Consider the following 21,305-nt stretch of genomic DNA (forward strand, 5'->3'; position numbering starts at 1 on the left):
GAAAGTTTTCCGGGATACTCAAAGTCGAGAGCCTTTGCGTGCTCAAGCTTCCGGATATCGAGCGGTATCTCCAAGTTGCGATCGACCAAGCCGGCGACCGGGATACTGGACGCTGACGTTCAGTCGAGGACTACTACCTCGCCATCAGATGTCCCAGCTGTGGCGTGGACGTGAACCACCGGAAGTTTGACAATGACTCTATTGCAAGCTGTTGCCAAGCTACTGCACCCAAGCCGCCCCGTTGGGAGAGAAGCACATCTCACTAAGCTTAAAGCACGTATATTAGGAGAACATACTGTATCTGTAAAGTATTATAGCCTGACATCTATTGGCAAACGTTGTCTCCACGCTAGCATCTTGTCTAAGTCGTGATTTGTAAGTATACGCGGCGAGGCTACCGGTAAAAGAACTTCCGTTACCACCTAGCGTACTTCAGCACGCAGTCGTCGCAGAAGCGCGACGCAGGGTTACGCAAGCTGTCACGTGAGCAGTTGCCGCACACCGGCGTATCGCATCCAAAACTTGCGCATGTCTGCATGCATTTGCTACACGCGTCGAAGATCATCCCGCACTCGTCACATGGATTGAATGAACTGCGGCTGCAGTTGTTGCAGATGCCGTTCTTGCACAGCGGGCAGTGATACATGATGGCTGTAACGTCGTCGCCGAGTCCCTGCGGGTCTTCCTTCGCTGTGCAGTCCTTGCAGATGTCGTCTTCTTCGCCACACTCTCCGCATTTGCGTTCCCCGAAACACGGATTGCCTTGGCCGCACGATGGTGTGTCGCAACGAATACACGTCCAGAGGTCTTTCGTATCGGAAGACATGCACATGGTGCAGTACCACTTGGATCCGCATAGACAAGAAACGTGGTACCGAGGTGCACAGTGTGTGCATCCAGCGGGTATCGTCGGCTCCGAGAACCTCCTTGAACACAAGCCACATTGCCAAATAAACATCTAGCTTTCGTCGAGCTAAACAGGACATGGTAGGCGATTCTGAGATATGTTCACATAGAGAGGAGTGTGCGTCCGTACCTTCACCGCCGGTGGCTTACCGGGAGTCTGTTGGGTAAAGATACCTCCACCCACCAACCTGCGCATGGCGAACCCGGAGAGCATCTGCTTTATCTCGAGTAGCGCACGAACGATCTTCTCCGACGCAGGGAAATGTGCATTCTGAAAGCGATTAAAGACGGTCTTGGTCGCAAGGTCAACCGTGCAGTATACAGGCCACCCAACTCGACCGTTCGACTGCGGGAGCATGATGTTCACGATGACTGCGAGAACCTGCATGCCGTCGTTGCTTGTGCAATAGGAAACCGTCTGCTGTGTCCACCAGAATGTCGGAAGAACTTCGTCGTTCTTCAGGTGAAGCTGGATACCTTCCAAAATGTGTTCTAGAGGATGCCTCAGTCCCGCAAGCTCGCTCGTTGCAATGGAGCTGTCATGGAACAGTATTGTGGACCACAGACAGCCGGACATTGTTCTGTAGAGTTAAAGGTCATGTCAAAGAAATGTCTTGAGTAAGTCACGAAAGTCAAAGGTACCAATGTGAAGTAAGGCAAGAAAAAGAACAGCCAGGTCGGGAACGGACAGGCGATTAGTGCCGCTGCATGATCGTTTAAACGTCAGTCTACGCGAGTGCTTACGACAAAGCTTGCGATTACCTAGTAGACACACTCAAGACTGGTGGTGCTGAGAAGCGTAGCTGACAACAACACCTAACGACGTGCAATGATGACTGTGAACAATCCAGCAGAGAGGAAGATATCGTTGTAAGCCAGGAAAACTTCACTCGGAACACGCGTGCTTACATAAACCCCGTTGTGACGATGAAGCGAGGCCGACCCTGAGCTCTCACTGGGATCGTCGCAGGCGTAAGCGACCATGAGGTGTCACCGACGGTGGGTGAAGACCATCGCGCTCTTCTTCACAACGGTGAGGGTGTGCGCTCCGAATCAAAGTTCGAACACAGGCTTAGGCTGATGGGAGTGAGTGTGAAAGGAAGGTAGGTGGGATTTTAAACTCCGTTACCGGAGAAGCAAAGACAACGCTTGCCATGGCTTGTGTGCTCAGTAGAACGAACTCTTTGCGCACTCCTGATCTGAGAGCTATGCTTTGCCCAGTCGGGTACATTTAATTTGTATGTCAGCGTATTAAAACAAGAATTTGAGCATGAATTCAAGAATATTGACTAAGGTATAAAAGGCTGCCGCCGCCGGGGTGCCTGCTGATTCAATAAATACGCATATCCACACGTTATGCCAAGACGACAGAACTCTAAGATCATTGTTAACATTGGTGTAGAAGTCCCTTGAAACTTGAAGAGCCGCAGACGAATTTAGTCCTCAAGTACAGCCCTCACACTTCCATCTGCGCGCAGATTTGGGGGAGCAGCCAAAGCAATACCGCTCCCGGCAAGTATCACAAGTCCGAGAGCAAGTAAGGCAAGTGGTATACTCGCATTGAGTGCATACCATTCCTCTCTCGATGCATGAGCCACATACATCGCTCAGGCACATCCCACAGCGTTCCTCCTCTTCATCACCTTGGGTGGCATATGCGCAATCCCTGCAGAGCTTTCCTTGTCGACAGACTACGCAGGCCTTGGCATCGATGCATCGACTACTGTCAAGGCAGGAAGGGCGACGGCAGTCACGGCACCTGGTAATCTCGCTGGAGTTGGAGGCGACACAACAGTCACAAAGCCAACATCGCCCACACCAGCAGCGCAGCCCGTGCCTAGGAGAACAGAAGTCGCACACGACCTCTTTACGCGTCCTGTAGTATTCAGGAGAGGATAGAGGATAGACACCCATGTTCGCGAGGAGAGCCGGCTGGCGGCAGCGCTCAGAGCCACACCTCCTGAGGTGAGACAGGTTTGGGTGCTGCTTGCAGGTTTGACATGCGATCGGGGTAGCGACGTGTCGACCCGAATGCCCGTTGCACCAGTATAAATCTGTAGCAAAGAACGATAGCCTGCAAATCGGGCAGGGATACACGGGGATCTGCGACGAGGCTTGGGTTGCCATTGCTTCGGAAAGTGAGCTATAAAGCGTCAGAGATAAGGGATACTAGTAATTTGCGGTAAGAACTTACTTGTAGCGGTGATGAGACAGCGGAAGAGCAGAAGGCTTTGGAGGCAGACAATACTATGAGGGGAAGAGGAACACGAAGGCGACATTTATACCTGGGCACCCACTTGGACCTCTACAAGCGCAAGCAAGGGCTGTTTCGACCGAAATGGCAAAATTCTATAGCTTTGACGCCGCTTATACACATGCTGCCAAAACGTCAAAGCCATCCCTAACGTGCATGATCCTCCCTTTAGCCCCGACAAGAACCTAGACAAAAGCGTGTTACTGACAAACAATTAATGCTACTAAAACGAGCACCCGCTTAGACGTTCATGAGGGTCATAGCAACCCGATTGCAACGTATCCTTCACTCAATCAGATACCCTAGGGCCACGAAAGCCGATCATAGAAGGTTATTAACCGCCATCCACTGGCGCTCGCGAAGGTGGACAACGGTCCGTGTGCATATGAGTAACAGCGTTGAGCAAGCGCCGGTGACACATAGAGAGCATTGACCGTGTCCTCTATGAGGATTCGCAACAGGCAGTGGGGCGTAGCAAAGACTGGTCTGAAGTTCTCCATGGGTGGTTCCTGAGATAACAAGCGGTCGAGTAGAAGATCGAAGAGCAGCGGGTAAATTCGGGCCTGCGACTCCGAAGCGGGCGGTTGTCAAACTTACGCCCTCAACTCTGAAGTCCGACCAGACTCCGACGAGTTGGCCACTGTGGCTACTTCGATGCTAGGACATTCAAGATCTAGCTCGATAGCATATCAGAAACCATGCAGTATGGATAAGAAACTACATTGAGTATCTGGACGTGGGGGGAAAATCTGTCGAACAACCTAAACACTTAGCCCGTTCTCGGCATGAAGGCAGCTGGCTTATAATTTTGAGATGCCGACCTATGCCCACTGTGGGAGTATCAAGGCGTCCGCCCGTTCGCCGTTAGCTTTGTCATGTCATGCTGCTCTCAGCATACATTCTTAAGGTAGGCTGCTTCTAAATTGCTGATCTTGCATGTGTCAGACTCAAGCTTATCATGATGTCAATGCAGACCATCGTGACTGAAGCACTGATACCCGCTTCAAGGGCGAGTCGGCCTATCGTTAGCCTTCAAGCCGATGACAGCGTGACGTACTGAGCGCGCTGTTTCTTGATCCCAAACGCCGCATTGCCCACATCAAACGACTAGTGCCTGCACCGAGCGTCAATTTTGCGTGGAACAAGACCAGCGAACCGGGCGCTTGATAAGGCAAGCTCTATCAATACATACGGAGCTTGCACGATAACCCAGCCTCTCATATAGACGCAGCTACCTTGAACTCCATCACTACCACAGTTGGAACTCGGGGACGGATACTTGCGGAACTTGGGATGCTACAACAACCGGTATCCGTTATCCCTTTCTCTCAAATAACATCGGAGAGCTGCCCCGGCCCCGGTCTCGACACGTCTGTTATAAAGATAATGTAAGTGCCGAATATGGGCTTTCGCAACGATTGTTTTACTCATTCACTTTGCGTCCTCAGAGACACTGCACTGACAATGCTGGGACAGAAAAGCGGAACATTGTCGCCCATTCCATCAACGTCAGCCTCAACTCCGTCGAGCATTCACAAGATACCCCCAGAAGTACTGGCTAGTATCTTCTCACACTGCAAGGTAGACGGCGTCGCATCCCTCAGGGACTGCGTCCGCCTCATGCTCGTCTGTAAATGGTGGCGAAGCGTCTTCATCACATTCCCATACCTGTGGACGAGGGTCGATGTCAATTGCAACACACCAGCTCCCACTGTGGACCTGATGCTCAGCAGAGCAGGTACCCTACCCCTGATGCTAGTCTACGAGGGCGAGACCGACAGCAACTTCCTGAGCATGTGCTCACGAATATTGCGGGAGCTTCCTCGTCTCCGGGATCTGCAGCTGACGCTACGAGCTCAGTCGTCGCGAGGGATCGAGCTTCAAAATCATCTCTCTCTTTCCCCGTCTCCCTTGCTGCAATCTCTATCTTTACGCATCCTATCGAAAGATACGAACATGTCTCGCTTCCATCTGCCTTGTGTGTTTTTCGAAGGCGCTCCCGCCTTACGCAAGCTATCGCTGCGAGGCTGTAATATTCCCTCCAACACTAGCCTCCTATCGCATCTCACCCATCTCACTCTCGACGAGTTCTCCAACGCTGATACCCCCACAACTCTCGAGTTCATCGGTTTCTTGAAGCATACTCTAGTACTCGAAGTGCTAGAGCTTCACAATGCTCTCTCCCGCTCAGGAGGATTGCCTTCCTCGTGGGATCAATACCCTGTCGTATCTCTCCCGAACCTCAAGAAGCTCTCTACGTACCACAGCTTTGATCTGTTCGCGGATCTCGTCTCGAGGCTAGATTTTCCCGCAGACACCTGCGTGACGACGCGGACAGGTATTACCGATTTCCTCGACGTTTCTTTCTCCACAGGTCTATCGAATACGTTTCCGCTCGTACCTTCTCGTATCTTCTGTCCTACCCAATCTCAGACCCCTGCTTACAGTTTGACGATATCCCTTCATCCCACGGCACTCGGCCTAATGCTCTTGTATCAAGGATACGCATCGTACGATGAAGCCATCTTAGAACGGGGAAGCTGGCCATGGCCTTGTCGGTTTCACGGCAATTTCGGCTATTTCTCCGATGACGATGACGATGGCGATGACCTGTGCAAGTTCATCGTCCCGCTCTGCATCGCACTACCTCTCCACCACATCCAAAGCATCCGTCTCGACATCAAGGCAGTGTTCTCGGGGGTAGTTCCGTGGAACGAGCTTTTTGCTCATACGCCAGAGCTGCGCGTTCTCGCGACTCAACTTCCTGACGACCACCTCCGTCAGCTGTTCGGCGACTTGGCGTCGAAGTTGCCCTCAACGGGCATGGTTTTGCCGCACCTCGAGGAACTTCATGTCCTAGGTTTCAAGGGGCGCGGGTGTTTCGATGGTTTCGTCCCGCACCTACAGGTTACCGGCCTCGTCGACGCACTCGGAGTACGCGCGAGGAGTGGGTTCCCCCTCGAAAGGATCATGCTGGGGGCTGACTGTGTGGCATCCGACTCATACGTCGAGGAGCTTCGCGAGGTTGTACAAAAGGTACATTGGTGTTGATTAGGGCCCCCGTAACTGAAAGGCAAACGTGGGCTGGAAACAAAGGTGTGCGGATACGAAAACATGAGTTTGTACAATACTATGTTATTAGCGTAGACGAATCCCATGATTCTCGAAAAGTAATGTACGACAAGTCCATATGTGCTCTGAGCCGGCCGCGTCACGCGTCCACCTATTGCGATAGAGCCTGCTGATTGGCAGAATACTGCTCAGCACGAACTACTGCAATACATGGGGCAGGACTCGAAGTGTTGTTGTTTACCTGTCTCCATGACCAAGCGCCAACCGGGTTCACTTCTTCAAACCACCTCCTGCGCCGTTCGCAGCTCGTGAGCTTCGATCATCCTGTCCACCGCGTCCTCCAGCGACTGTGGCGCCGTCGACGAATCCCATGCAACCCCGCGCGAGACCCGGATCATGACCACAAGCGGTGCGATGATCTGCATCTCGCCGAGAATCAGCGCTACCATAAACTCGGCTGGGTGGTTCGTGAGGTACGTCGCCAAGAGCGGGATGGTGCAGATCGTCAGGGGTACATAAGACTCGATTAGTATGACGCCCATGGACGAGTAGTGGCGTGAGTCGGGTGATCCTAAGAACAAGACACAACAGGGTAAGCAGCAAGAAGCGGGCAGAGATGAACAGATACACACCCCAATTTTCTTTGAAGCGACGCCTGTAAAGATAGAGACGACCTGCTATAAGGGCGGTAACATATACATTGAGGCAGAACGAGGATACAAACATCCCGGCGACGAGATACAAGTTGATAGTACAGTTGTTGGCCGTGACTGGGAGGTTGCTGTAGATAATGAATGCGAAGAAGCCGAGGACTTTGGGCTTCAATTAGTTATTCAAAAACCGCACTATACCCTGATACGTACTTGACGTTCCCGACCAGAGAATTACGGGTCCAACCATAAGGTAGCGATAAAAACGCGACATTGACCAAACGACCTTGAACCGCCAGACCTGGCAAAAGCAGTCGCAAAGTATCAGTACACGCGCTATGCAAAATGACACACCCGAACACGCACCATCATACCGTCCGAAAGCATGCAGATTATCCAGAAAGGGATATCCGAGGCCGTCGTGAAACCACCCGGAGCGAGATCCTGCATGTACGGGCTCTCGAGCGAGGTTGACGCGTGAATTACGTACGTCTCGATGGTTATTCCTGACATGCCCGCGACCAACGCCGTACCCGCCAACCAGAGCGTGCCTACGTATACAAGGAGGAACGCGAGGCTTCTCTGCGAGCGTGATTGCCGTGTCTGGATGAGCGAATGCGCACATAGGGCTGCCGCGGTGGACATGAAACCGTAGAATGTGCCGCCAACTGTCATTGAGCCTATGACACGGAGGCTTGCGGTGAACGCCGCTTGCGCTCTAGCTTGATCAGGGTCCGAGTCCGCAGGAGTGCTTGAGGTGGAGGCCATGCCCCAAGGGCTGAGGACGCGTTTGAGGGAGAGTAACGCGGTGAGGGGGGGAGGCAAACGGACAATAGAAGCCTGGTGCAGAGAAGAAGCATGGTCGTGCACGAGCTAGTAGGCGCTAGTTGTGCCCGGATAATTCAATCTCGAATAAAGCTAGAACGAGCCGTGTATGTCACCATGTGTGAGCCCGTGTCATTCAACTTGGTGTGGCTGTGTTCTACTCTCACGCGAACACGCACCTGCCAAAGCGTCTGAATCGGACTCGAGGTGTTCAAGTTGATTGGGTAAAGGACCCAGCGTGTTTTCTAAAGACGTACCTTCAACCCATCCCTTTGGTTGCCAGGCTCATGCAGTTTCGTCTCCTGTCGCCGGTCGCAAGGTTATTCACTTTACAGCTGGTAGAAGCGGGGAGAAATTGAGCCCGGAAGCAGTTCTTTCCTCCGGGTCCGACAGTCGGCATTTACCGTACTCGCCAGAGTTCTCCCTCATTTCCGCACCATCAACTTGGATTGGGTTATACCATGTTGGACTAGCTCGTCGCCGATGGAGTCCTGTCTTCACTCGCTTCAATGCGTGCTATGATTACAAGCTGGGTCTCTGCCGTGATAGCACGTGTGCTCCCAAATCTAGTCGAGACCATGCGTTATCGGCCCTGACAGGCGTGCAGCGTAAGAGCAGGAGCTGCAGCAGCCTGACCAACCTCTCGTCCTCTCCTAACTCTCGGGGCCGACACGAGGGCGACGTCCCCCTGATCGGCGAGATGCAGCAAGGGTGGTGGGTCGCTACCGACACTGCGGCTCGGTGTTCTCGGATTGTCGATGGGTTAGAGTGTAGTTGTGGGCATAGGTTGTGGACCGTGCATACTATTCTTGACAACAAGAATGTGTTAAGGTTATGCTTTAAATTTTCCCTGTCGCCGTAAATATACAATAAAACGTCACCCAGCCATGGTCAAACCTCTGCATGCACCGCCCATAGGTCGTGAGCTTCGAGCGCTCTATTGATCGTGTCCTCTACCGACTGTGGACTCGGGGAAAAATCCCATGAGACACCGCGTGAGACCCGAAGCATGACCATGAGCGGGGCAGAAATCTGCATCTGACTGAGGATCGCGGTCGTCATGAACAAAGCCGGATTATTGAGGAGGTACGTGACAAAATACGGGATGGTGAAAATGGTTAGAGGGAGGTAAGACTCAAGGAGTATCGGGCCAATGGACGTATAATGCTTTTCGTCGGGTGATCCTAGAAAAGCATAGGAGATAAAAATGAGCGGCTGGGAAAAGAGGGGTAGAGCTGAAGTAGCACATACCCCAGTTGACTTTGAACCGACGTCTGTATAGGAAGAGACGTCCTGCTATGAGGCCGGTGATATATATATTGAGGATAAACGAGGACATCATCATGGCGGCGATAAGACGCGGGTTAACGTTGCTGGGGCCAGCTATGAGTGGGCGGGTACCAAAGATGACATAAGTGAAGAAGCCGAGAACTATGGGCCGTTGTTAGTGAGCCGAATACTGTACTACGCCTGAACACGTACTTGAGGCTGACAGGTAAAAGGCGATAGGAACTGCTATGAGGTAACGAGAAAGACTCGAGGTTGCCCATATAACTTTGAAACGCCAAATCTGACGGTAAACCATCGCAGACATGAACACTCGCGGGCAGAAGTTATGTTCGAACATACGCACCATCATCCCATCCGAAAGCATGAGAATTACCCAATACGCAATAGACGCGATCATCGTAGACCCTCCTAAGGCGGGATCCTGCATGTACGGGCTCTCGAGGGAGGTTGACGCGTGGACCACGAAAGTGTCGATGCAGGTCCCCGACATACCCCCGATTAGCACTGTCCCCGCCGCCCAAAGCACACAGATGTATACCAGAAGGAAGGCCAGGTGCCTCCGCGAGCGGCTCTGGCGTGTCTGTACGAGGGAGTGTGCACATAGGGCTGCAGTGGTTGTCATGAAGCCGTAGAAAATCCCGCCGACAGTCATCGTGCCGACTATTCGGAGACTGGCCGTGAACTGCGCATGTGCTCTGGCGTCGTCAGGGTTTGAGTCTGCCAGGGTGGCTGGGATGGAGGCCATGGCCCAGGGTTCAATGTCCACAAGGCCGAGGGATGATGTGGTGGAAACAAAGGAGCGGAGTTGAACGTTGAGAGAGGAGGGGAGAAAAGAAGCATCGTCTTCAGACTCGAATTGCACAGCGTAATTCAGTACTTCAAGCGCTTCAGTTCCGAATTGAGCGTCTTTATTCGGTTGGTCAGTCTGTGGCGGTAATTTACCTCACATCGCACAGGGGTTTCGCTGCGCATTGGCTAGATCTCAACGTCAATTCCCAATATATATGGACCCATTATGAAAACGCACTTTCTCCCGTAACGGTTTACTGTTCCCGGCGTCTATGCGCTGAGTTTTCTCTGACATTGGTACGCCGGTGAAGCAGTGCGAGTTAGAAATATAGAGTTACTTCATCGGCACCTAAGGATTATCGTGCACGTCGCAGTCGTGCGGTATTCTACTTGGTAGGGCGCTTTGCAATGCAGGCACCTGCTACGAGTCGCCTACAGCTAGTAATGACGTCGCCCCGATCGTCTAGACGCCGGTGGCGTCACAGGGCCCACCAGACATCGCTACCGACACAGTGGCTCTGTGCCATCGAGTCGCTGCGCAGCTGTGGTTACCGCCATGCACTGAGTGTTCACTTAGTGTGTGCTGTCTAACATTTCTTCGCTTCCATCATTATTCATGTCTGCCTATAGTAAGCTCCCAGCACATATAAATATTCAAGTTGTTGCCTGCAATACTTGTAGTTCGTAAGTTTCAAGTGTCCTATCAATCGCAATCTCCACCGAATGTGGGCTCGTCGATGCATCCCATGCTACTCCCCGCGAGACGCGGAGGATAACCATAAGAGGCGCAGTAACTTGGGTCTGTCCGAGGATCGCAGTCAGCATGTACAAGGCCGGATTATTATGGAGGTACGTGACAAGATAAGGTATGGTGCAAACGGTTAGAGGGAGGTACGACTCCACAATTATGGGCCCTATTGATGTATAATGTTTTGTGTCGGGCGAGCCTGAGAGGATGTGGAGACAAGTTGTGAATGGGGAAAGAGAAGCGGATTCGAACCGATGCGTACCCCAGTTTTCTGTGAAACGACTCCTGTGAAGGAAAAGGCGTCCTGCTATGAGGGCAGTGGTATAAATATTGAGGGAGAACGAGGATAGGATCATGGCGGTGATAAGCCGTGGATTGATACTGGTACCGTCTTCTACCAATGGGCGGTTATTGAAAACAATGAAAGCAAAGAAGCCGAGAACTGTCGAGTAGAAATGGTCGACTCTAATGGTGCGCATATCTTGACACTCACTTGAAGCTCCCAAGTAGAGAACAATAGGCATAACTATGAGGTACCTATGAAACCGTGAGGTCGACCAGACCACCTTGAAGCGCCAAATCTGGCAATAAGACGACCGTCAAGCTTTAATACGCGCCTGCCAAGGCAAGATGTTGTGCTTGACCACGCACCATCATTCCGTCTGAAAGCATAACAATAAACCAGTATGCCACAGCCGCAACTATCGTGTACCCTCCTGGGTCAACATCTTGCTTGTACGGGCTGCTGAAGGTGCTTGACGCGCGTAGAACATACGTGTCGATGCAGGTCCCCGACATCCCCCCGATCAACGCTGTACCCGACGTCCAAAGCGTACCAACATACACCAGAAGGAACGCGAGACGCCTTCGTGAACGACAATGACGCGTCCGTATGAGAGAATGTGTACATAGTGCGGCTGTCGTCGTCATGAAGCCGTAGAATGTCCCACCAACAGTCATAGTCCCGATGATTCGCAAGCTAGCCATGAACCGCGCCCTTGCTAGATCACTGTTTGAACCGTGCGAGTCCAAGGTACTCAAAGCAGATGCCATTCCCAAGGGGTAAACGGCCACTGGTTGGGAGTGAGAGTGCGAGGAAAGAGAAGAGCGAAGAAAGAGGCGAGAGTCGAGACATGACTGTAGCACTCGAAGCGAACGTAATTCCGTGTTGGATTCATATTGGATCAACCTAGTGTGATCCGCGTTTACTCAACTGGTCGTCTGTGGCTGTGTTTTACTTCAAACATCTTGCGCTGCATCAGCCCTCCGAATGAATACTTACGGAAAGAGCCGAAAGGGTAGGGCAAGGGGCCCTTCTTTTACATAGAGTTACCTCAGTACGAATCGTCTGACATGGGGAATATATCCCCGATGGACGCAAGAAGGATTTATGACAATGATACTTACGGAAGAGCGCACGTTCCACTCGCTACACCGCCAGAGCTTTATTCCACGAAGCAAACGGACGGCCGAGCATAGATTGATGTCAGACTGTACAGTCTTGTGATCAGTTAATAGGGCTCTCCAAAAGCGGGTGATACTATAGCTGTTTTGGCTTTGGCATACCTGGACATAGCTCGGAGCTAAAGTGGTTTAGTATTATCAATTCAGAATCATACCTTGTAGGAGAGGACTCCAACATCTTGGTTGCGACGCAATCGAGCGCGCAGGTAAACTACGAAAGACTCGGATTATTCCATCCCAACACCCAACGCTGACTACGGAGACACAGGCGCTTATTTCTGTCCCAACTTGAAACTACGTTGCCGTATGTGGCACGAAAGTTTCAGTCCGAAAGGTAAAAGAGTACGATAGATTGGTTCGCGGTTTTTTTTAAGCATACATATACAGCGTGTGGTAACGGAAGATTATCCTACTACGTATCTATGTAAGTAGTAATACACGATTACAGTTCAATACGGCCATTTGCGTTCCGAGACCAGCGTTTTGGCGGAAGAACAAGATGAGTCAAAAACAAAAGGCAAAAACAAGAAGAAAAAAAGAACATGAAAGAGCATAGATACTAAAGCAGCTTAAAAGGGAAGAATTTTGGATACGTAGCATGGGGAAGACCTATTATGTAAGTAAAGGGGGAAAAGAGCAGGCAACAAGAACAAGCAGCGTACGTCGCGCGAATCCCAAGAAGATAAAGCAAAGGATCATGCATACATGAAATGTACATGGAAGCAACCGCCAGCCAGCGAAAACTCGAGACTATTGCCGCTGCTGCTGCAGCGCAACACCCATACCCTGACCAAAGTCCAACGGCCCGCCATCGCGCTCGGGCGACCCGGACGGCATCGGGGAGTGCAGCCATCCGGGGGTAATCAGCCCGCTCCCGCCCGCGCCGAAGACGAAACCGCCACTAAGACCCTCCATCGTCTCCGAATAGCCTGCATCACAACACCCACACGCAATCAGCAATCGGTCTCCACACCCACACGACAAAAGAACAGGAGCACTCACCAGGCACAAGCACATTATCCCAAAAGTTGTTCGTCAGAATGCTGTCCATCGGGAGCATCCCCGCGCTCTCGTCCATACTCGGCATCTCCGCCATCGTCGGCGGGAAGACCGACATGTCCGCAACGGGCCCCATCTCGCCCGCGAACGAGTACTCGTTGAACGTGCTGCCCAGCATACCGCCATTGGCGTTACCCAGCGCGCCGCCCAGCGAGCTGCTGCCACCCGCAAAGAGGCCGTTGCCGACCATACCGACGTTCGCGTCGCTGGCATTCGCAGATGCAGCGCTGGCGTCGTTCAGGCCTGACGGCATCTGTGCAGATCCGTCCGTCTTGATATCAGCGCTGACGCCGTCCGTCGTGCCGTCTTCGCGTCCGGCCGCAGGGCCCTCTGTCCGCGCAGAAATGAGCGCCTTGATGAACGTGCCGTACAGCGCAGGCGTGTGGTGCTCGTCGACGGAGACGCTCTCGAGCGTCGCAGCGACGTCCTTGACGAGGTCGATGATCTTCTGCTCGCCTTCGATGAACGTCTGAAACTCGGGCCGGATGAACTACACGACACCGTCGCGTCAGCTGTGTGCAAAGAGTATCATGCCTTGTACGGAAAATAAACGCACCTTGAGCAAACTCAGCACCGCATACGACAAGAACACGAAATGCGAGTCCGGCGAATACCGGAGGTATCCCATCGGCCCCAGTATGTCGCGCGCAACAACCGCGACGGCCGTAGCCGCACCATAGCACCGCACGAAGAAGTGTCCGATGTCCACCGCCGAGCGGTCGATCGCGTTCTGCAATCCAAACGAGTTGATGACGAGCATGTAGTAGTTGTAGTAGAAATGCCGCATCGCGCGCGAGTACCGGATGCCCGCGTCGTCCTCTGCAGAGATAAGACAGATGTATGTTAGTGTTAGACGAGGACAGCGAGGCTTGAATGGCTCACTAAATGAGCCTCTCCGCGTAACAGACCACTCGTGGTCCCACGCCTGAATCTGCGTCTCGATAGTCTTAATAACCACAAGATAATCACAGTCCGTCTGCAGCCCCGAAGGCGTGTTCGTGCCCGAGTAGAGAAAGTCCAGACTCCGCGACACTATCCGTTGAAGCTCCTACAAACAAGAAACCAATCTACGTCAACACACGATCATCATAACGCTCGGAAGGGTGTGAATACGCACAACATAAGCCGCCAACGGCGCATCCCCTAACGTCCCCACCGGCGAATCCACCCACTGCGAAATATTCCGAATAACGAAACTACACCACCACCGCCACCAAAAAGTCAGCCAGAGCGTCGCCAAAGCTGCAATCAACCACACAGAAAAAGAAAAAAACGTACTCCTCTTTAATCGAATGCGGCTTCCCCATCTGCGCGCTAATACTCCGATCGAGCGCAAAGCAGAGATACCACGTCCGCTCGCGATTATGCACCTCGCGATCGCGCGCCCGGCCCTCCTCCGTGTCCTGGCTCGCCACCGCCGTCTTGCGGTGCAGATTCAGGTCCGTCGCCATCCTACAAACAAAAATATTGTCAGCCAACCTCGCTCGTTATCTCGTATTTGGGAGATAAAAGACAGGCGGAGAGTGGATGGAAGGGAAAAGGAAGGAAATGGCCCACATACCGCGTAGCCATCCCGAGCAACAACCACGTCTTATCGTACTCATACCGCTCAACAGCGCCGCACCCCCAGAGCGTGAGCAGCAGATAGGCCTGGACGATCTCGAGCGACTTGTACCCCTTCAACGGGACACTGAACGCGAGCTTCTTCGCGAGCTCCATGAGCTGCCCGTACAGCTCGGGTTTCGCGCTGTAGAAGCGCGCGGCGATGGCACATACTGCAGGGGGTGATTTGTGGTTAGATTTGAAACGGGACGGTGTACTAATGCGCAACGCACTTGTGGTCAGGAGGAACGGCGATCGGGAGCAGATGAGCGAGGGCGTGTGGAGGTCGCGGTCGAGGAGGCTACAATGCGGCTGCGAGAAAATAACGGTCAGTCACCCGCAGACACAGATAGATACGAGATAATGAGTCAACACATACGTTCATATTGTCAAAGTAACTACACCATCCCAGTCAGAACACGCCAGAAATCGCAAAACAAACACAAAAGACAAAAAAAAAAGAGGACGCACATATCAAACAACGCAACGACCTCCTCCGTATTCACGAAACTCAGCATCTCCGGCTGAATCTGCCGCTCGATATACAGCCTCCTCAGCGGCAAAATCGTCATCGGCCCCGGCCGGAAATAGTTGTCGCTCGCGACGCCCAGCACCAGCTCGTTGGGGTCCGACGCGCGCGCCTGGAGCAGCGGCGTCGGGCCCATCGCCCTCCGGTTCGCCAGACTCGCCTCGGCGAGCAGCCCGAGCGGATTGAGCGCGTTGTCGGGCAACGAGTGCAGCTTGGGCGACTGGTGCGGCTTGCCGACCCCTCCTCCCCCTCCTCCTCCTCCTCCTGCGCTTCCGCTGCCACCGGGGGTGCTCCCGGACGCGGCCGCGGCCTGGTGGTAGCTCGGCGGGTGCTCGGAGGGCCCCGCGGCGTCGTCGTCGGACGAGGGGGAAGCTATGAGCGCCTGGGTGTGCTGTGTGTTGCACGGGGACGGGGACGGCGAGCGCGAGGTCATGCCGGACGCCATGCTCGGGTTGCCGATCGACTTGAGCACGGTGTCGAGTGTGCGCTCCATCTTGCGCAGCGAGCGCGTGAGCAGCTCGTGTTTTCTTGGGCTGGGAATCAGTCGAACCGTGCGCGAGCAGAAGGAGATGCGAGGATATGAAGGGACGAAGAGGGAGGGAGGGGGAGGGTGGACTCACTTGGAGGACCGCTTGCCGCGGTTGGACTCCTCGAAGATGCACTCGTGGTTGCCCGCGATGCAGCGCTTGCACGGAGGGCCCTGCTCGGCGCCGACGCACTTCATCTTGAGGCGGCGGCAAACTGTGCATGCTCTGCGGGCGTGCAGCAGATGGTCAGATGAGCGACAAGGGGCATCACGGGGACGGGCGCGCTCGGCAACGCACCTAGATCCACGTGTTGGTTTTGGCTTCGAGTCGTCCTTGTCCGCGGTGGGACTCTGTCCGTCGGGCGTGCTGTCGTCCGTGCGCTGTTTCTTGCGACTGGGGTCGTTGGTGAGGGTCGAGGCTGGGCGCTTGCCGTTGGTGGACGGTGTCTGAAACGAGTGCTGGTCGGCGGCCGGTGTCCCGGCGAGGGACTCGGAGCCCTGCGAGGACGGGGAAAGGCTGTTTGACGGGACGAGGTGCTGGGCCATGGTGGGAGGTTGCTGGTAGCCGTAATAAGGTTGGTACATGGAGAGGGCAGGGTCTATGGGGATCTGCTGCGCGTTCGAGTTGGCCTGGTTCATGGCTTGTTGCTGTTGCTGCGTTGGTTGGTGCTGCTGCTGCATGGTGGCACAATCGTTATCGTAGATGTAGCCGTAGCTGTCACGGTGGAAGATGAAGTTGTTAGAACGTTGGATGGGGTCGTAGAAAATGTGTGGGTAACATGGGGTTGGGGAGAGCGGGGTTAGTGTCACCATGCTCAGGTTACTGCGACCGCAGCGGAAAGGGATGCTTACCTGGGTATTGGAGGTGGTAGATATATGAGATCTGAGGGCGACGGAGGCTGGAGCGAAAACGCGTAGAGTTCACGTGCGATGGGATACCAGGCAAGCTGGGAGGTGTGAATGTGTTCCGGAAAGGAGCGGAGGTGGCGCGTGGATACAGCAGATCTGTCGAATAAGAATATGGGTACCGGTGTTCGTGTGCGGGATGAGACAAGTTTGGATCGACAGAAAGGCGCAATGAGGCAAAGCTAATCTTCTGTTTCTTCCCCACAGGTCTTTCGTAAGGGGGAGCAGGAGAAGAAGAGGGACTCAGACGCCCGTCACCCGCCTGGGAGTATCTCGTAAGACGCCATCACACATCCGCCCTCGGAGTTTCAATCTCCCTTCTGCCCGCGCCCCTACTGACGCGCCCCAGATACATGGCTTCAATCCCCTTTCCTTCACCACTTTCTAGTTCTGTACAACAATTCATTCATCATCCGCCGGTAACCTCGTCTGTCCTCGGACCTCTCTTCAGTCACACAGTCTAGATCTCGGGATACCACTTGCTCTCCCTGCTCCTCTTATCTTTCTCGCGGACCGGAACTACCTCTCTAGCATCATCATATCGTAACATCATGCTCTCGTCCGACCTCATCAACTCAAACCCCTCTCCTTCCTCATCCAGACTGCCTTCTTTACCCAACCCCCCGTGCTCCCCGATCTTTTTAGAATACACCCGCCTCAAATCATCAGAATTAAAGCTTTGACTAACCTTACTGGCCTTCGCTGTGTGTACCTGCTTTCTATCATTGGGCACTCACCATGCGTAGCGTGAGGAACAGTCCCTCAAAACCAGCCACTCGACTACTTCCGTCATATGTTAGCTCACAGATCGGTGTCTTGTGACATTCCAAGCCCGATAACGACGTGGCTCGACACGGATTCGCTGACATGTCGTCGAAATTCATTAAATCTCAGATTATAGAAATCGCCTCGGCCCCGCGAAGTCGTCTCTCTCCTCTGCTTCCTTGACCTGACTGAACTTTCGTTTCCTACCCCGCTCCCCCGCCCATCCTATCAGGACCCCTGGTAATACACCCAAGACTCTGGCCATATGCACCGACCCCCATTTTGTACCGACCTTGACCAGACTAAAATAGACCAGAATCCGCCGATTTTGTCAGGACTTTGCATATGAACTCGTGGAATGTCAACAATATGTCCAGAAATCGCATATGGCCTCGAAAAACCGTTGTTTCTTCTCCGCCTCTTTTTCACCCTTGAAAGAACACCATTGCTTGGGAAATGCATCATGGCACACGGCGAGAGCGAAATTTTGCGTTAGCTGGCTTTGTCATGAACTACTGAACGAAGCTGATACTGCAATGCTCTTGTAGACCTAGCAGCCCAGTCGCTTTGCTTCGGCGGCTGGCCACTTCAATTGTGGTGACCTCGTCCGGACTTTCGATATGCCCTCCTGGGCTAAAAGTGCAATGGAATCACCAAATTTCCAGACCCAAATGTATTTTTTTTTGCCCGGACGTATATAAGGCCCATAGCGGGATTATCAGGGGTCCTGTCCTATCCCATGCCTGACTCGCCGCTCACTTCCTCCTTTTATTATTAGAACTGCGAATGCTGATCTCTGCATGTGGAAGCTCATGGTCGCGCATATAAGGACATGTAATCAGGACACATACGCGTGGTCTGCCCGTCGATAAGTAAACAATTATAGCTGCTCCCTTGGCCAGCTGTCGTCTTCGCTTGTCCTGGAACAAACCTAAATTCTCTGCGCTGGGCAACCGTCGGACACAGAAGGGCCACTGAATATTCGCGGGGATCGAAATTCTACGGTATTCGCCATGGTTCTCATGACTGCTTCAGAAACGACTCGACACGCTCCCACAAGGCAGGGGCAGCCCATGGCTACCTTTCTTCATATCTCGCTTAGCCGTCTCCATGAATTTGCTATGTCTGACGGACCTCCGTGTGGACTGACGTTATCACTTGGAGTCTGGTCTATGCTTATGTCACTGTGAGTGGCAATGTTCCTGACCTCGTCCATGACGCTCTCGCGACTATCGTTTGCATGCGGATTGGCCCTTGCAAGCTTATAGCTCGTCATTACTTGCGATAACGTCCAGCCATAATTCTGTCTTTGCCTTTGCATGCAGCGTTCAGTCAGGTTACGTCTGGCTTTCCGCCAACGGCGTTTATCCTCCTTCATCATCTGGTTTGATAACAACTGACCATTATCTCCCACGTCGAGATTCCGAACTTTCAGAATGTCTCTCGATCTCAAAATATAAATAAACATGGTTAGACCGTCATCTTCAGCAAACGTTTGCGCCATGACCAGTTCTGATAAAGATCGGAAACACCCTTCTCCATCGAGATCCATCTATCGACTTACGACACCCCCGCATATATCGAGGACTCGCGGTTACACGAACGGTGGAGTATTCTGATGCCTTGGCGGCGCCCCTTGCACCCGCAGATATCATGTCATCCCGTGTACGCCAAAAGCGCTTTAATAGATCTAACTCTACTTTGACGGCTCGTCGTACCCCTTCTTGATCCCCCCAATCTCGTTGACTGAAACTTCTACGAGCAGGGGTAGCAACGGCATGTACACGCGAAGTATCGAACCGCGCCATCCCTCCGAGGCACCGCACCTGGGTGATTGCCGCCGGTCGCTGCTGAGCAGGCGGCGTTGAGGGTGAACTTCGCGCTCGATGCTAAGGAGATGAGCCACAGGGCGTGCCACCCTGCTGCTAAGCGATTGAATGCCCCCGTCCGTCAAGCGGCGACGAGACTCCTCTCCGTTGGCTCAAATAGATCTCGACCTCGAGATAATTCACTAAGACCGACTGATTCGTTTCTCGCGCCCAACCTTATCAGCCAACACAAAGAAAGAAAGGAAATCGAATACGAACCGCCGCTCTAGGATATGACCCCTCAATCCCAATCTCACTTGAAACCCATAAACCTCCAGTTACGATAGACACAGACACCCTGATTATGCACGTTCGGAATGAAACACCCCACGCTGTACTCTACCATAAGCACCTAATCCTCTCTTACGCGTGCATGCGTGCCCAACCCAGCGTAAAGGGCCCCAGGCGACACCGCGCAACACCCCCCGAAATTGCATTACTCGTTCGGGGAGTTTGACTTTGCACAGTGTCCCTGAGCACGCGCCGCACCCGTCCTCAGGCGTATACGTATCATACCGAGCACGGCACCCAACGGGCGTGCGAAGCAAGATATACAGTATCATGGCCGCTGCTGCTGTGCCGAGCTTATCGTCCCTGTGGGGCTCTGGGCTCCCACTGGGTTCACCCGCCGTTGGTGAATTCGAATTTGGGCCTCAGTAAGTGCGCTGCGGCGCTATACGCTTTGCGTTTTCCGGTGCTGGATCATCGGGTGGGGCAGGGCTGGGTGGCTGCGCTCGATCGCAGAAGCTCGCGCAAGCTCTCGGAGGCCGCGCGTCCGCGTGCAAGAGTGTTGTTGTGGGCACGCGGCGGACGGCAGATGATACTAACCCCGCGAGCGGGTACAACGTACAGTCAACTCCCTCTTAACCCATACCTCTTCGTGGACACCCACAGGTATGGGTTAACGGGGAGTATGGGTTTGGAGAATGTACTAAAAATAGATGTAGAAAATACGGAGAAAATAAATATATTTGGAAAAGGCAATAGTAACCTGATCATGTAGATGAGCAGCCTTAGAAGAAGCACAACTATCAATCTTTGATGTTGACATTCTCTTTGATAGCTCTGCCCGAAGTTGACGCGTCGACAACCAGGAAAACATCACAATTTTGAGTGCTTGGATCGTTCATAAGTTGTCGAGGTACCGTGCAATCACATACCGCTTCAAACCCCTCTTGGCGCAAGTTCGGATGCTTGGCCGAATACATGGAAGAAAACACGTCAAAAATACAGTAGACCTCGGTGATATTGGCCACTTCCAATGGGTTTTAGTACACTTTCATAAAGTTTTTTGACAACACAACCAAATTTTCCCCTAATGACCTGAAAAGTATGCCTTTTGGGGACATTTGGGGATAGTTATTACTGCTAAAAGTACCGAATGTATGGGTTTTTTCACCCTCAAACCCATGGGGTATGTGGTATCAGGGGATTATGGGTTTCGGGACCCATTTGGGTGGGACAAAACACGATGGGTAGCAAAACCCATGGGTTAACAGGGAGTATGGGATTGAAGGGGTATGGGTTAAGAGGGAGTTGACTGTACTCCTGCGAGGAAGCGCGCATGATTTTAGACTATTCAAACCAGTGTCAGGGATAGGCGTCCCCGGGAGCTACTACAGTAGAGGAAGGACTTCTCAACTCTCCACCGTTCCTTTGGCAAGGGGACATGCACGCGAGAAGCGTCACCGCCGCCGATGCCTCGGACGAAATTCCCGGTCCGTAGTCGTCTGTGTAGTACTATGCTCGAGCTATCACATCGATAACCTTGAACTTTCTTCCCTTTCGCGCGTCTTCTTCTGCTGCGTACGATTATCATACACGATCATAGGAGCAAAGAAATTACTTCATAAAAGACAATTTCAGGCACCGTCTGCGTACAGTTGACTACTGAATTAAAAGCAATGCACCCCACGTCTACCATCTCCGAGACAGCAACAAGCAGCCCTTAGATACATACAATGAACACATCTGAACCATGTAATCATTGTTTATTGAGGTACGACATTGAATTTCCACCGCCTTAGATACAGCACCGAGCTGCTACCACGT

General features: G+C 52.9%; 4 protein-coding genes across 4 annotated transcripts; 1 reads left to right on the forward strand and 3 right to left on the reverse strand.

Annotated features, from left to right (window-relative positions):
- Positions 1-375: 375 nt before the first annotated feature.
- CONPUDRAFT_162088 (uncharacterized protein) lies at positions 376-1,969 on the reverse strand. Its single transcript, XM_007766256.1, has 5 exons — positions 1,816-1,969; positions 1,669-1,742; positions 1,549-1,610; positions 1,037-1,487; positions 376-973 (listed from the first exon to the last, which is right to left on the reverse strand). The coding sequence occupies exon 5, from the start codon at positions 956-958 to the stop codon at positions 416-418; it is 543 nt and encodes a 180-aa protein (XP_007764446.1). The 5' UTR covers positions 959-973; positions 1,037-1,487; positions 1,549-1,610; positions 1,669-1,742; positions 1,816-1,969; the 3' UTR covers positions 376-415.
- A 2,655-nt stretch (positions 1,970-4,624) lies between these two features.
- Positions 4,625-6,211, forward strand: CONPUDRAFT_149609 (uncharacterized protein; the record flags this gene model as incomplete). Its single annotated transcript, XM_007766257.1, has 1 exon — positions 4,625-6,211. The coding sequence occupies one exon, from the start codon at positions 4,625-4,627 to the stop codon at positions 6,209-6,211; it is 1,587 nt and encodes a 528-aa protein (XP_007764447.1).
- On the reverse strand, positions 6,205-9,742 carry CONPUDRAFT_162090 (uncharacterized protein; the record flags this gene model as incomplete). The annotated part of the gene is made up of 8 exons (XM_007766258.1): positions 6,205-6,803; positions 6,865-7,044; positions 7,096-7,183; positions 7,249-7,755; positions 8,605-8,891; positions 8,959-9,138; positions 9,190-9,277; positions 9,341-9,742. 8 exons carry the CDS (start codon positions 9,740-9,742, stop codon positions 6,511-6,513), a joined length of 2,025 nt encoding a protein of 674 aa, XP_007764448.1. The 3' UTR covers positions 6,205-6,510.
- A 2,611-nt stretch (positions 9,743-12,353) lies between these two features.
- On the reverse strand, positions 12,354-16,345 carry CONPUDRAFT_116908 (uncharacterized protein). The gene is made up of 12 exons (XM_007766259.1): positions 16,013-16,345; positions 15,809-15,940; positions 15,131-15,721; positions 15,033-15,057; positions 14,893-14,971; positions 14,619-14,832; positions 14,336-14,509; positions 14,175-14,253; positions 13,940-14,105; positions 13,614-13,876; positions 13,001-13,547; positions 12,354-12,927 (listed from the first exon to the last, which is right to left on the reverse strand). Exons 1-12 carry the CDS (start codon positions 16,297-16,299, stop codon positions 12,749-12,751), a joined length of 2,736 nt encoding a protein of 911 aa, XP_007764449.1. The 5' UTR covers positions 16,300-16,345; the 3' UTR covers positions 12,354-12,748.
- Between the last annotated feature and the right edge of the window lie 4,960 nt (positions 16,346-21,305).

The sequence above is a fragment of the Coniophora puteana genome, assembly GCF_000271625.1.
Source record: "Coniophora puteana RWD-64-598 SS2 unplaced genomic scaffold CONPUscaffold_2, whole genome shotgun sequence".
NCBI lineage: Eukaryota > Fungi > Basidiomycota > Agaricomycetes > Boletales > Coniophoraceae > Coniophora > Coniophora puteana.

Excerpts from the sequence above, each read along its gene's own strand:
- CONPUDRAFT_162088 (XM_007766256.1), bottom strand. The coding sequence starts at position 958 with ATGTTTATTTGGCAATGTGGCTTGTGTTCAAGGAGGTTCTCGGAGCCG.
- CONPUDRAFT_116908 (XM_007766259.1), bottom strand. The coding sequence starts at position 16,299 with ATGTACCAACCTTATTACGGCTACCAGCAACCTCCCACCATGGCCCAG. Across the intron at positions 15,722-15,808 it reads CGCGGCAAGCGGTCCTCCAA|CCCAAGAAAACACGAGCTGC; the intron begins GTGAGTCCACCC and ends ACTGATTCCCAG. Across the intron at positions 12,928-13,000 it reads GGATAATGTGCTTGTGCCTG|GCTATTCGGAGACGATGGAG; the intron begins GTGAGTGCTCCT and ends GTTGTGATGCAG.